General features: G+C 38.9%; 1 protein-coding gene across 3 annotated transcripts in view; it reads left to right on the plus strand.

Annotated features, from left to right (window-relative positions):
- Nucleotides 1-13,917, plus strand: part of LOC118780000 (chemokine-like protein TAFA-1) — a 119,085-nt gene that overhangs the window by 82,785 nt on the left and 22,383 nt on the right. For all 3 annotated transcript variants that reach the window (XR_005005044.1, XR_005005043.1, XM_036532385.1), the window contains exon 3: nt 12,942-13,082. Coding sequence is in view for 1 of the 3 variants with exons in the window: in XM_036532385.1 (XP_036388278.1) it covers nt 12,942-13,082 (141 nt within the window). In the remaining 2 variants the exon portion in view is untranslated. The remainder of the gene's footprint in view (nt 1-12,941; nt 13,083-13,917) is intronic.

The following is a 13,917-nucleotide window of genomic DNA, read 5'->3' on the forward strand; positions in this document are numbered from 1 at the left end:
CAGACCTGTAGAAAAAAATACCTGGCCTTTAAAAAATGATTTCCAGCACTGGAACCGTGCATATCCCTGTGTCTGAAACCGCAGCCCAAAAAACTAGGTTAGATTCTGCATATTTTTACAGTAATTATGCTCTCTTTTTCCATTGTTCTTTGAAGAGAGTTTCATCATTTTGCTGAAACCTTTTGTAGGCATTTGCCAAAAGCCGGGGGTTCTCACAATATTAAAATACTGTTGATGGTTTCACATTTTCATGACGTTAATGTGCTAAACATACTGTGGATCAAAACCACCCTTGTCACAGGAGTCTTGAGAAATAGGGCATTTATAGATTGATTTCAAATCTGGATACAGAGCATAATGTCCTTAGGCACAATGACAGATATTGGAGTTATGGCACAGAAAACATTATCCCTTTGAACACTAAGGGCTTTTTACAAGCTTTTTTCACTGCTTTTACTGTTGTACAGATGGCAACCGTATGTTAGAACTTACTTTATTTGGTAGACCCATCTGTAAAAGTAGAGATCCCATTACCAAACTTGGAAAGGAACCATACTTGTAAAACTGTTAAACAAAAGTGTCTTTTACCAAAAAATATTTGTGTGGTATTTTCAAAAATATGCGTCATGTTCTGTGCTGTGAAGGTATACAACTTACTACATCAAAATATTCAAAAGGGGATCTGAAAAAGGCAGGTGCTCACAGATAGAGGACCAAAATACTTTCCCAAAAAAAGATCTCATTTGAAAACAGAGTTGAAATTAACAAAAAGTCAATAAACATAAAACTGATGAATTATAGGATGTCAAATCAATGATGGAGACATGACTGAGGATCTGTTATTGTATAAAGGAAAGGACATTCTTGGTTTGGAAATAGTGGATAAAATCTGCAACAAAGGCAAGCAGTAGTTGGCAGTGGAATATATGCATCACTTTGATTCAAAGGATTCATGTACTAATAAACTGTCCAGGTATGGGGCATGCAGTGATAGGTCCCTGTCTCATTAAGAAGTGTAGGTCTTTAAGCAATTTGTTTTGGGTTATGAAATGAGAGGTTTTGATTTTGTGACAAAAACTTTGTTAAGGTGAATGCTACAGTAAGATTGAATGGACAGAAATCACCACCTGAAAGAACTTTTATTGGTTTTGATCACCTTCCATGTGAATATACACTGTGAAAATATATCAAAAATAACATTATAGGTAGATTTTTACTTCTGCAAAGCTTTGCCAGCCATGATCGTGATGAATTGCAAATATATTCTCATCGGTGGGCCTCCAGTCTCTCTGTCCCTCTCTCTCCAGCCTCTCCGACTGCCTGTTATTTTGTTCTCATCCTGCTCTTCACTCTATTTATGAGGTGGCGGCTTGTCTCGTACTATCTGGTGCGAACACTCCTTCTCCCAAATTACTCCATTACCACTAAAACACCACAATTTATGAATTTCAGCCCTTCGAGATCCTCTGCCATAAAAAGCAGATGCCCAGAGCACAGACCCATTCCCTCCAAAACACTCTAAAAGAGTTTCCTCCCACGTTCTGGACATTATTGGTGGTGTCCTTTAACTCTTGTGTATTTCAGAAATATCAGGTTCAATGGTGTACAATAACTTTTTTCATGAATAGGATTTTTTTTTTTTTCCAAACAGCAGTGGGCATTTTGAGTGGGTCAAAATTAAAGGTCCTTGAGCTAGGCAAGTTTGTGGCTGTTGCAGGTAGTCAGTAACCTGCCGTTTGACTGCAGCCAATGTGTATAAACATCTGTCATGTCTGTCATGAAACATCAGTAAATTGACCTTTAAAAGAAATGACAGTGCACAATTCAAAAGTGCTGTCAGGAGATCAGATACAGTATAAAAAGAAGTATTACCGAAGCTTTGAAACTGGAAAGCTGCCTGTGATGGATGACTCTGACTCAGGAAATGGACATTACAGAGTCAAAGCTACGTATCAGACAAAGTTAAAGTGGTATTCATTTCATATATCCACACTAAGAGGCTGATGCCAGTATCTTGTGTTAATCAGAATACATCATGTGTTATCCTTAGATGTGGAGTAATGCCTGAGGAGGAATCAGTTGGACACTTCCAGGGCTGCAGTGAGGTCAGCAAACCTGTGAGCCTATATCTTGTGAAAGATGCAGGACTACATTCTATCCTGCAGGGGTCATGAACCAGGTCTTAAATCTCAGCCTTTTTGCTTCAGGCCTTGGTTGCTGTGGTGTGCTCACTTGTCTCTTATCTGCTTACCTAATGTTGCCCTCCAGGCTAGGGTGAGCTGGGGAATGAAATGCATTGCAACCCAGTCACGCAGAGAGAAAGACCTGAAAGATGGAGAGAATGTGCGGGCATAAAATTGTGCCCCTGTGCTGCATTTCACACAGGTGGACATACGCTTGTCACTTAGATTAATAAACACCGCCCCTTGTTCCTAGCCATGCCATCCATGAATTATGCATGTGTGCACATAGCTGCAACCAAGGGCCTAATCTTTGGGATTTTATCCCACCTTTGGACACTGTCACATGTGCAGAGGGTGGGAAAACACATTGCTGCACCCAAGTGGTATGGCCTGTGAGATTTTAGCACTCTTATCTGGGGAACATGAGCAGGCGAATATGCAGTGAAAGGGCCATCCTGTATGCATATAGTAAAGTTCTTGAATGTGTCTTTATACATCACCGTTGTGGGTTCTGTGTTAAATAGTCATGTTCCTGCAGTGTAGTTTCTGCTCTCCTCTAATTGGCCATGAGAGTATTACACTAGCTGTTGCAACATCCACATTTCAAGTCATTGATGTAGCTCTCACCAATCGACTGTGTCTGTAACAAATTATCTTAGATTACATTAAAGACTGTGACCCTGCTTAAAATGGAAGATTCTCATGTTGGTGATGCTCATTGTGTGTCATGAGATGTTCAAAACACAATGCTGTCCTTCGCACAATAACACACATTTAGTGGAAAGCGGCAGAAATACAATTCCCAGCACGCTTTGCCAAGAATACTTTCTTATCTAGCCATGTTGGCCTAACTCTCAGTTTCCTGAAAACAAGGCTGTTCTTGGCTGTCTGGAGGAGGTTCAAGTCTTTGCAGATGACTCATTTGCAGACTCGGGGCATACTGGTGTTGCTGCAGATTATTTTAAGAGTCAACTTGGGCAGTGTGCCATGAAGTATCGCTTATGCTTAAAAAGCAAGCGAGTCCCTTCTTCCACACAGTCCTTTATGAGCAGTGAGGTGTGAGTCAGATTGCATTAGGGGAGAGGAGACCAAATGGGTCTCGACACCAGCCATGGCGCATATTTCCATGAAATTACTTGGATCCAGTGAGACTGACCATGCATGCATCTTGGACAGGACTAAATGCCACAGTCATGATCACAACTGCACAATTATGCAAATTTCATCAGAAATAAAATGTAAAACCCCAAAAAAGAAAATCATGCTCACAGGCAATTGCGTGGATGGACATGGAATTAAATTGTGGAAAACGCATTTTGGAGTTCAGAGCTAGGCGTGTGGCAACAGTACTTCCTGGGCTGGATTACAATATAATCCATGTCCATACAAACAAAATGAAATAGCATGATATTAGCAGGCATATGTTTGGGAACGTGAAATATATGGTGAATTAATTGTCATCTTCGAACAGTTACATGACTAACATCACAAATCTCAAGTGCCTGACTTGTGTTTTTGCTCATTGAAACTCCACATTATCTTGCTTTGTACTGCATTTAAAAATTATCTCCTGAAACTGGGGAAGGAATTCAAAGCTCTCCCTGATGTTTTAATAATGATTTCTTTGCATGCCTGACACCAGGGAACATTAAAGATACATGCAAAATGCTAGCTGGCCCTAAACCACTTTGCTACATCTGCTAAAGCACATTTGAAGCTTTTTTCATATCCCTTTCAAAACCGAATAAATGCTGCTAAACAATAGCTGGCCACATCTAGACCAGTCCTACACATAGACTGGAATAAGACTGAGGGAAAGTGCTTTTGATTCAACATGTGGTGAAATCCAACAACATTTCAGGACCATTAGATCTGATCATGGTTTTGAGGACCCTTCAGTGAGGCAAAACCATGGATTTAAACATAATAATAATTAACAATTTCATAATTCAATATTTTATTTTCCTGGACTTTGGATTGGCAGGGAAATAAATTTGCACTGACACTGAAGGAATTTGGTATCAAAACCATAAAAATGTTTAGACTGCGACGCATCAGACAAACCTCAAAAACATCCATACTCCGGGAGCACTTGAGGGCAGTGAGAAATTGTTATTTACTCTTTCTTACAGAGTTCAAATAGAAGATACCTCTCAGGTACATCAATGTAAGGTATGAGTGAAGGGTGTTTTTTTGTATTTGTATTTATTTATTTATGGAGAGCATCATTATATTCTGTGCTGCATAGTCTGAACATGCCAATTAAAGCAGTAAACAGGATCTTCAGCGGCTCAAAAGAGCTGCAGTACTCACACAGACACACTAAACAGATTTGATGCTTAAAAAGGTACGGTATCTTTTTTTTTGTGAGCTTTCTGAATTTGAATCAGTAATGGGGCTAGTTAAAATTCCCAGTTAAAACATAATATGGAAAATGCAATTTTCTCCTGACTAAAGTATAATTAAGCTGTTTATGCTAAGAAGAGCTTAAATGATTTATTTGAGTTGCCCTGACCCTGTTGTTTGTTTCTCTTGCGATACATTACTGCTTAATGGCTGCTACTGAGTCTGAGAGACTCTTGAAGGTACTCACGGAGTCACTCAATAATTACCAATCACTCGCACTCTGCATAGATTACATCTGCGTTAATTCTGGGGAGGCGAGTGTATCTGGAGCCGGTGTTACTGCGGTGACAAAGAGCAGCCTGTTCAAATTTATACGGCACATTCAAAATATGTGATACAAAGCTATTGACTAGAAAACAAGTGCATTTTTTTACAGCTCTGACAAGCAATGAAAAAGAGACATTACAAAGTTATGATGTGAGTACTTTATCAATATACCATGGTAAATATAAAGTCTCCTTTAACATATGGGATTCCAATTTGCTTATGTCTACCTCTCATGTACCAGAAGTAACATGTGCTGGTAATGAAAGTTTCGGTGCAAGTGGGTAGTTATTGATGTTTGGTTCTTCATATGTACGTTTTCAACTGACAGACAAATATGTTTGTAACTTTTGATCGTTTTTTACTATAATATTATATTCTATACAAGAATCAGAATGAGCACCTTCAGATGAAAAATTAATTATTTTTCACACACACAAATTTTATCCTTTTAATACAGCCATTTTTGCCTGAGATATTTTGTGTGAGATAATCAATAGTATGCATTATTTTAAAAGTATACTACTGAAATATTATATCCAAAGAGTAGATCTAAATGAACTCTAATGAATTGTTCGCTATTAAATTATGTTTACTACACAAAAGTGAATTATTAGCATGTTGCTAGTAAATACTCCACATAATTTTGTGACTACCATGTGTGCATTCAGCTTCTGAATTCCAAGCCTTACGGCAATGAGGTATGAGTGCTACACATGTAAACATTTAAAACATAGTATCTTTTTGGAAGTAGCTCAATCTGACCACAAAAAAACAACAAAGCAATTTATTATATCATATGTTTTCCCATTAAATAAGCATGGTTGAAATATAAAATGCTGGTATCTCTGATTCTCTTTTTGATCCCTTGTTAGAACTCTTTAGTGGAGAGCGGAATGCATGATTTGATCAACCTGGGAACTGGGATTTTATGATAGGTCTATAAAAGGGTTTTTCTGCTAGTTGTGTAATTGTATTTGATTTAAGAAGGTTTTGGAAAAAATACCATTTTTGTAGTTAAATGAAGTGAAGGTTTTTTTCTTTTTTTCTTGTTGAATACCATCTTCCACCAAAGTCTCTCATTAGTAGACCTTTAACTGCCTATTTGCGTGACCTAAGATAATGAAGCATTGATCTTCTTAAACACAAGTTCTTCATCCAAAAATCAAATAAGCGCTGTCTATGGGATGGCCAGGGTGAAAAATGACTCCTCGATCTTTTCATTGATGGGTTTCTGTACATGGTGGTGAGGAAACACAAAACTAGATAACTTTTTCATTAACATTCACACTTACATTTTCATTAATGATGTTGCAGTTTGTTGATGTTGTTCTTGTGCAGTTGAGCACACACACCGTGAGTTATAGTTTAATACACAAGTATTCTTCAAAGTAAACATTATTGGCAAATGGCAGTTTATTGCTGCTGTTTTGTATATGTATGGATGCATGATATATGTTTCCCTTTTTCGATGTAACACAATTTCTGGTTTACTTTCAGTGACTCACTACACATGTTGAATGATAAAATTAAATAAGTACAGTTTTAGCTAATCTGGGCTAATCAAGGGGTTTATTCTGAATTCTCCTCTTTTTTTCTCTCTGTATCCACATGTCTTGTCAGCTAAAACAAGAATATGAGTATTTGATTAAATATTTACACCCTCAACCCGCCCCAAAAAAAAAAAATCCCCATTATCCTCTTTAAAAGAGCGAGCTGTATGCCAACCCCATTAGTGCACAGTGCAATAACTGTGGCTCTTGAGTATAACTGATTGCCTGGTTGTTGCATGCTATGGTGCTGTAGCTGCAGTAAAACACCAGATGTAAATTTCATCTACGGAGGCTGCAGCATGTTTCATCATCCAGCCCCAGAGCAGCCCAGCTGGGTCCCGGGTCCTGGGGCCTCATTTATCAATTTCACTCTTAACCATGCATAGGCACATTTTCATGCAAAGCGTGTGATTTATCAATGCACGAAGCTGCATGGAAATGCTGGAAAATTGAGGCATACTTAAAACCGTACACACAAGTATTTCCCGTTGATTGAATAACAGCACTGTGGGGCAGAAACACAGCTCTGTTTCCTTTAGAAAGTTGACTGCATAAATGACAGTCCATTAAAAAATCTTTTTTTATTGAAATTTTACAGTGAACTGCATCTTACACACAATTCCTTCAGCCCAAAGCGAAACAAATTGGTTTATGCATACACATACTTAAGTAATAAATAACACATATGAGTTGAGCTATTTAACCTGCATTTATATTAAAAGAAATGTGTCTACACTGCCAGAAAACTGTTCATTATACTCCGTAAATATTTGCACAATTGTTGAACATAAATAAAATAGTACAAGCTGACATGAAAATAATTCACAATTACATTTTGGCATTTTATGGAGGTGAAAAATGTTGAACAGTGATTTAAAAAAAAAAAAAATTAATAGCTTTTGGATTTCAACCTAAAGAAGCATAAGTATAAGGATTCTTAAATGTGGAATGATAATGCCCTGTATTCAATGAAAACCGCCGAGTAATTTGTAGAGGAAGTGCAACTCAATAGAGGGAAAAACAGTCCTCCCAGACGAATTCAGCAGGAGGTTGACAGAAGGGGTTTTTTTTTAAAATAACATGACTGTGACTTTTGATTGAATCCAGGGATGAGTGTTGGAGACGTGTCTGTCTTAGGCAGCAGCATGTCACTGTCACAATATGACAATCCAGAGTGCTGCTCACCCAGGTTCTCCTGTAAGGCCAGGAACAGCCATTTCCCCTCAAGCTGCAGGCACACTCACTCTTCTTATGAACAACTTTTTAATTCTATGCACCATTATTTCCAACTTGTGCACAACTTTTCAGTCCCAGGCACTATTGTTGTCCACTTAGGGTCATAGAAATTTGTTTGCTTTTGTTTTCAAAGTTGGACAGTAATATTCCATGGTAACAACATTGCATGAATAGATTTATTAAATGTATATCTTCACCATATAGTGATGATTTTGGGAGTGGTCTATGAAACATACTTGCATAAGTGCAGTTTTCCATTGTGACTTCCCACATGAAGATGAAATATACTGTAATGCATACAGAAATATGTTGTTCAGGCCTGAGAATATATTGCAAATGCATTTAAAGTATATTTGCACTATATCAGATTGACAAGAATATATTTTCAATATATTGAAATAAAAATATATTCTCTAAACTATATTTAATACATACATTTTTTGTATGGGTCATTAACAGTTACAGGGCAGATATGTGTACACAGTCTTCATAAATACCCTTTTATCTGTGCTAATTTAGGGCTGTAGAACAAATTTAGTACCCAAGTACTTTAGTATTCCATGTATAAAATGAGAGTCCTTGAGTTTAGACCACTCCTTTAAGGGTTTGTTGTTTTCTCTGAAAACAAAGTCAGTTATCTCTCTCTCACTCACTTTATATACATATACATAAATACATACATACAAAAGAACTACAATGTTACAGTTATCCACAACACTCTCCTGTGTCTAACAAAGCCTCACCAGTGGCAAACCCAGTGATGGTCTACAATTAAATGAAGACTTCCTCTCATAAATGGGCAAAAAGAGCACATAACCGATGACAAAGTGCACATTTGTCCTGACGACTGTGCACAGATCTCTTTATTATTACCCATTCATTGCGGGGAGGGTCCATTATGTATGGCTCATTTTGTGCACAGATGGTCCAGGGTGGTTTAATGTCTGCCTGGTGGCCAGACAGAGTGCCTCTCACCTGACCTTAAACTTCCCAAGCAAACACGAAGCAGGCATGAAAGAAATGAAGCCCTGTTTATCATTTTGATGAAGAGCCCTCTCTTGGTGTTGCAGGATGCACTGGGTAGATCCACACAGTTACATTATTAACTCCTCATCAGTGTCAGAGGGGAAAGTTTTCAATCCCACCACGAGTCATCATTTATAACTCTTAACACCGCTACAGCATCACAGAGGAAAGAATAGGTGTGATTGTTAAGAGCTGAATGTATGGTTTGTATGTTTGTTTATTAGATAGCCTGTGCAAACCCTGCATTGCATACAGAACAAAAATTAATTACACTTTTCCTCTGATCTGCTGTATTTGCTCTTATATTACATCAGTTCTGGCAAGGCAAACAGTCTTAACTCTCCTCCATTCCTGAAAAAGGTGCTCTGGGGTGTATGGAAATGGGAAATGATTACCATTGAGTTGTGGAGATGTGCACAGTGACAGATAACATAGACCACCATTCTGACCCAGATGAGGCTTTAAATGTGTCTCCTTTGACACTGTAACGCAGGCTGATGCCTACATTCCCGCTTTCCCGTGCATGCATGGAAAGGATATGAAGCTGTTTGCTGTGATATAATGATCTGGCATCTAGGTATGAATTTGTGGGTAATTACTGTACTGCAGTGATGCGATTCTGTGGTGGGTGGATACAAAATGCATTTGGCTGGTGCAAATGAGCACAGCGGACACAGATTGTAGCTGCAGAGCGAAGGTGATGAGAGCACCTGGTTAGGCATTCAATGCCCGTTCACCAGACCGCCGGAATGTAGATCCTCAGTGATAATGCGTTCTGTTTGTTACGAGGATCCATGTAAGAATACGGAGCCAGATCAGATTGCTGTGGTTTTACAGAAACACATCTTCAAAGAGTCCAGGGGGGAAAGGCAGCTGTGTTCTCTCCATTTCCCACACACCAAGGTGGGAATCGTAAGGGCTTCATTGGCCACAGGCTTGGAAGCAGGAAACCAACAATAAAATATTAATGCGAGACAAAATTGTGGGATTTCAGTGTATTTATAGCACACTTAAGGGATTTTTGCTGTATTTTCATGGCTTGTTGTCTGCTTCCAATCCATGTACTTTCATATCAACAACCGGCTTTTAAAAAGTGACATTGACACTGACAGAGACTGTCATTAATGGGGCTGGAGAGCAGTGAATGCAACATCTCTGCAAATGTTTTTTTTTTCTTTTAAATCTCAGTTTAGTGAACAACTATAGTTGTGCATTTCACTAGCTAATGTGATGGAAATGTTAAATGAGATGCTTCCAAACTGGTCTGAGAATATAAACTTGGCGCTAGAATCATTTACTTCATCAACTAACCTAAACAATTTTTGCTTTTCGCACCAGTTCATTGATGCGTTTTATCTCCAAAAGAAAAAATAAGGAAAAAACCTTATTTTGGGAAAATGAGTGTGGTTTCTGTTGCGTTTATTTATCTAATGCTCCCTCCATCCCGGGAGAGATCGCTCCTCCCCATCCTTGGTCGAGCCGCGCTTTAATTGTTGGACGGGGCGATGATGCGATGGCTGTCATGGAGAGATAAAGAGTTTCCCCCGGGCAGCAGGAGGGGCCTGCTGATCTTCCCTGCCAGCGGAATTAGCCGACCGCTTTCTAATTGTGCGAAGGGGCTCTCCAGTCCTGCTGTCGTTACTCGCAGTGCCAGCAAGGGCTCTGCAGGCCCGTGCCTCCCTCCCTACCCCCTACCCCCCCACACACTGATCCCAGCGCAGCCCCTGCGGAACCTCTCAGCCTCCGTTCTGCACCACTCCCAGGGACCCTGCGTTCGCACTGTGCCATTCAGCGTGTGCCAGCAGCCACAAAGACAGCGAAGATTGATTTTGTTTTGTTATTTTTTTCCTGTGTTTGTTGTTTCCCTTAATTAATCCAGCGTTTTTCAGAAACTGTCAATCTGTCAAGGGATGCCTTCTCTCGTAGCAATGATGATAATCTCACCTTTCAGTAATGGTCACTCCAAACGTTCATTCGAAGGCTGGTTATTTGAAACTCCATGAGTGAATTACAGCAGCGGCGCTGATTTTTTGAGTGTAATGGATGAGAGAGCACTTAATTGTTCTGTGTCTCAGGGCTTATTTTAGAGCCCTGGGAGCATGTCTCAATTATCCCACTGTATCAATACCATATGTGTGTCTTCAGAAAGGCAAGGCACTAAACTCAAAGACTGCTTCAAATTTCTGCCAGGATGAAGGCTGTTTTGGGGGGTTTTTTGAGCATGCTGGAAAAAAAATTCAAATCTGTTAGGAGAATGAAGACGCTTAGCTATTTGCATTGTGAAGTGACAGAGAATAAAATATCTATTATAAGTGACTTGCACATGAGAAATAGAACATCAAAACAACACAAGAAAATGCAGATACAGTATGTGCAGGTGTGGTAAGAAATCCTTTCAGGCCTTACATAGATATAAGACAGATATATACTTTATCTCTATGTATACACATATTATAACACTGAACCTAAAAAAGAATGGTGTAAGGTGATATTGGTTTTATGTTAAATATTTTTAAGAAAAATAAAAAATTGAAACTGCTGTTTGCATAAGTATTCAACCCCAATACATTAATATTTAGTAGAGCCAACCTTTGCTGTAATAACAGCTTGAAGTCTTTTGGGGTAAGTATTTAACAATTTTGCGCACTGTTTTGGAATGATGCTTGTCCATTCTTCTTGGCAGATTTGCTCCAGGTTTTTTCGGTTGGTTGGATGACAGTTGTGAACTACAATTTTCAAACAGTGCCACAGATTCAGAATTAGAATCAGAATCAGTTTTTATTGGTCAAGTACGCTTTTACACATACAAGGAATTTGACTCCGGTTCCTATGTCTCTCATAGTGCGTACATACAATGATTTTCAAGGTGACAACAACAAATACCATCCAGCAGTAGCGGTACAACAAACAACAAGAGTAGTGCAGGACACATACATGGAGTGGCGTAAGGATGGAATGAATGAGGTATATAAAAATAAACATGAACAGATGTTGTGCAATACGTGTACAGCTACATAAGTTACCAGTTTCTCAATGGGATTTGGCTGGACCACTGTAGGACATTCACCTTTTGTTCTTGAGCCACTCCAATGTTGCTTTGGCCTGGCGCTTGTGCATTGTCCTGCCGTAAAGTGAATTTTCTCCCAGGCTTCAGTTTTTAGCAGACTGAAGCAGGTTTTCTTGCACTACATCCCTGTTTTGCTCCATCCATTCTTCCCTTAATTTTAACAAGATGCCCAGTCCTTGCTGATGAAAAGCATCCTCCAGCATGATGCTGCCACTACCATACTTCACTGTAGGCATGTGTTTCTTGAGGCATGGACAGTGTTAGGTTTGCGCCACGCATAGTCCTTTGAATTTTGGCCTCTTGTTTTCATATCATCTGACCACAAAACATTTTCCCACATTTTAGCTTTCTGGCAAACTCGAGACTTGCTTTGAAATGGTTCTTTTTAAGTAATGGCTTCTTTCTTGCCACCCTCCCATACCGGCCAGTTTTGTGCAGAGCTCTTGATATCGTTGACTGGTGCACCTTCACTCCACTCTCAGCCACTGAACTCTGTAGCTCCTTGAAAGTGATTGTTGGCTTCTCCATGGCTTCTCTCACAAGTCTCTTTCTTGCTTGGATGCTGAGTTTTGAGGGACCACCTTTTTTAGGTAGTGTCTGGGTTGCTTGATGTACTTTCCATTTCCTGACTACTGATCCCTTAGTGCTCACTGGGATATCCAAACACTTGGATATTATTTTGTATCCTTTTCCTAATTTATGCGTAGGTGAAACATTATCTCTAACTTCTGCAGAATGCTCCTTAGTCTTCATTTTCACATCGTTCCTTCAGATTCACAACCTGACAAATGATCCTTAAACATAGTGGGGTTTTCATCCAGAAAATGTTACAATTATTTTAATGGTTCACAGGTTGAGGTAATTGGTCTAATAGTAAGGCAATTGTGTTCTCGTTAGGGCAATTTTTTCATCTGTGTAAACTTGGAGTTTGTAGAGCACCAGGATTGAATACATATGCAAACAGCGTATTTCTGTTTTTTTTTTTTTTTTAACAAATTTCTAACATAAAACCAAGGTCACCATAAAACAATACATTTTGAGTTTCAGCGTTTTAAAATATCACACAGAAAAAAATTTGAATGTATCATTAGTAATTCAAGGAAATGTGAGAATTGGTCAAGGGTCTGAATGGTGTTACAAGGCGCTGTATGCATGCACAGTATGTTTAACCTGCTTATATGAGTGACCATGGCTGTCTCTTTTCAGAGGGTGGAACATGTGAGGTCATTGCAGCTCACAGGTGCTGTAACAAAAACCGAATCGAGGAGCGGTCCCAGACTGTAAAGTGCTCCTGTCTACCAGGGAAGGTGGCCGGAACAACAAGGAACAAACCTTCTTGCGTTGATGGTAAGTAAGCCTGAAGAGACTGAAATTTCTCTTTTGTTTTCCTCAACAATTTCTTTCCTTTTTGTTCAGCTTGTGGAGGAAAGAAGATCTATATGTCTTTATATAACCTTTATCAAGATAATTCCTAAAGGGTACGATACAAGACATTTTTACCTGAGCTGAAGCTGAAAACTGTTCTTGCTGAAGAGATTTTTGTTGTAACAGTGAGGTCAAGAAAACAGCATTCTTGTATGCTGAAGCTCCAGCCTTGCCAGTATATTTTTTCATTCATAGTTTTCAGAAGCTTCACTGATATTACAGGCTATTCATAGTTTTACATTAGCTATTTATAGATTTACATTTCCACCAGTCTCAATCTGCTTGTTCCACTGTGTTGGAATATACTCAAAATTAATGTTCCCTACTACTGAATACTTAAAAAATAGAGTTTTCTCAAATGGTCAGAGCCATTTGAGAAATAATTCAGCATAAATCATGCCCATTATTGTAGGAAAGAAAAATGAATGAAGAAGGTAAGTTAGTAAGTGCATTGTTAAGATGTCTTCATCCCAGAATCACTGGGCTGGACACAGGAAAGGAGCTCTTTGTCTGTAATAAATTTGCTCTGTGAAACCAGAGTACCTGGATGGCCATGGCTTTCATGGTGAATCTCTGAATAAACAGTTTAGGATCCAAGAAAAAGGATGTAACTATAATTTCTAAACCAAACATATTTTTTCTGGTACAACAAATCTGTGTCTGTTTTACCACAAAAAGATATCAGCCAAAAAGTTCAGACCTGGTAGATTCCTTGGGATCCTACAGCCATTACACCATAACACATTGCCACAAAGCA

This window comes from Megalops cyprinoides, chromosome 6 (genome assembly GCF_013368585.1).
Source record: "Megalops cyprinoides isolate fMegCyp1 chromosome 6, fMegCyp1.pri, whole genome shotgun sequence".
Classification (NCBI taxonomy): domain Eukaryota; kingdom Metazoa; phylum Chordata; class Actinopteri; order Elopiformes; family Megalopidae; genus Megalops; species Megalops cyprinoides.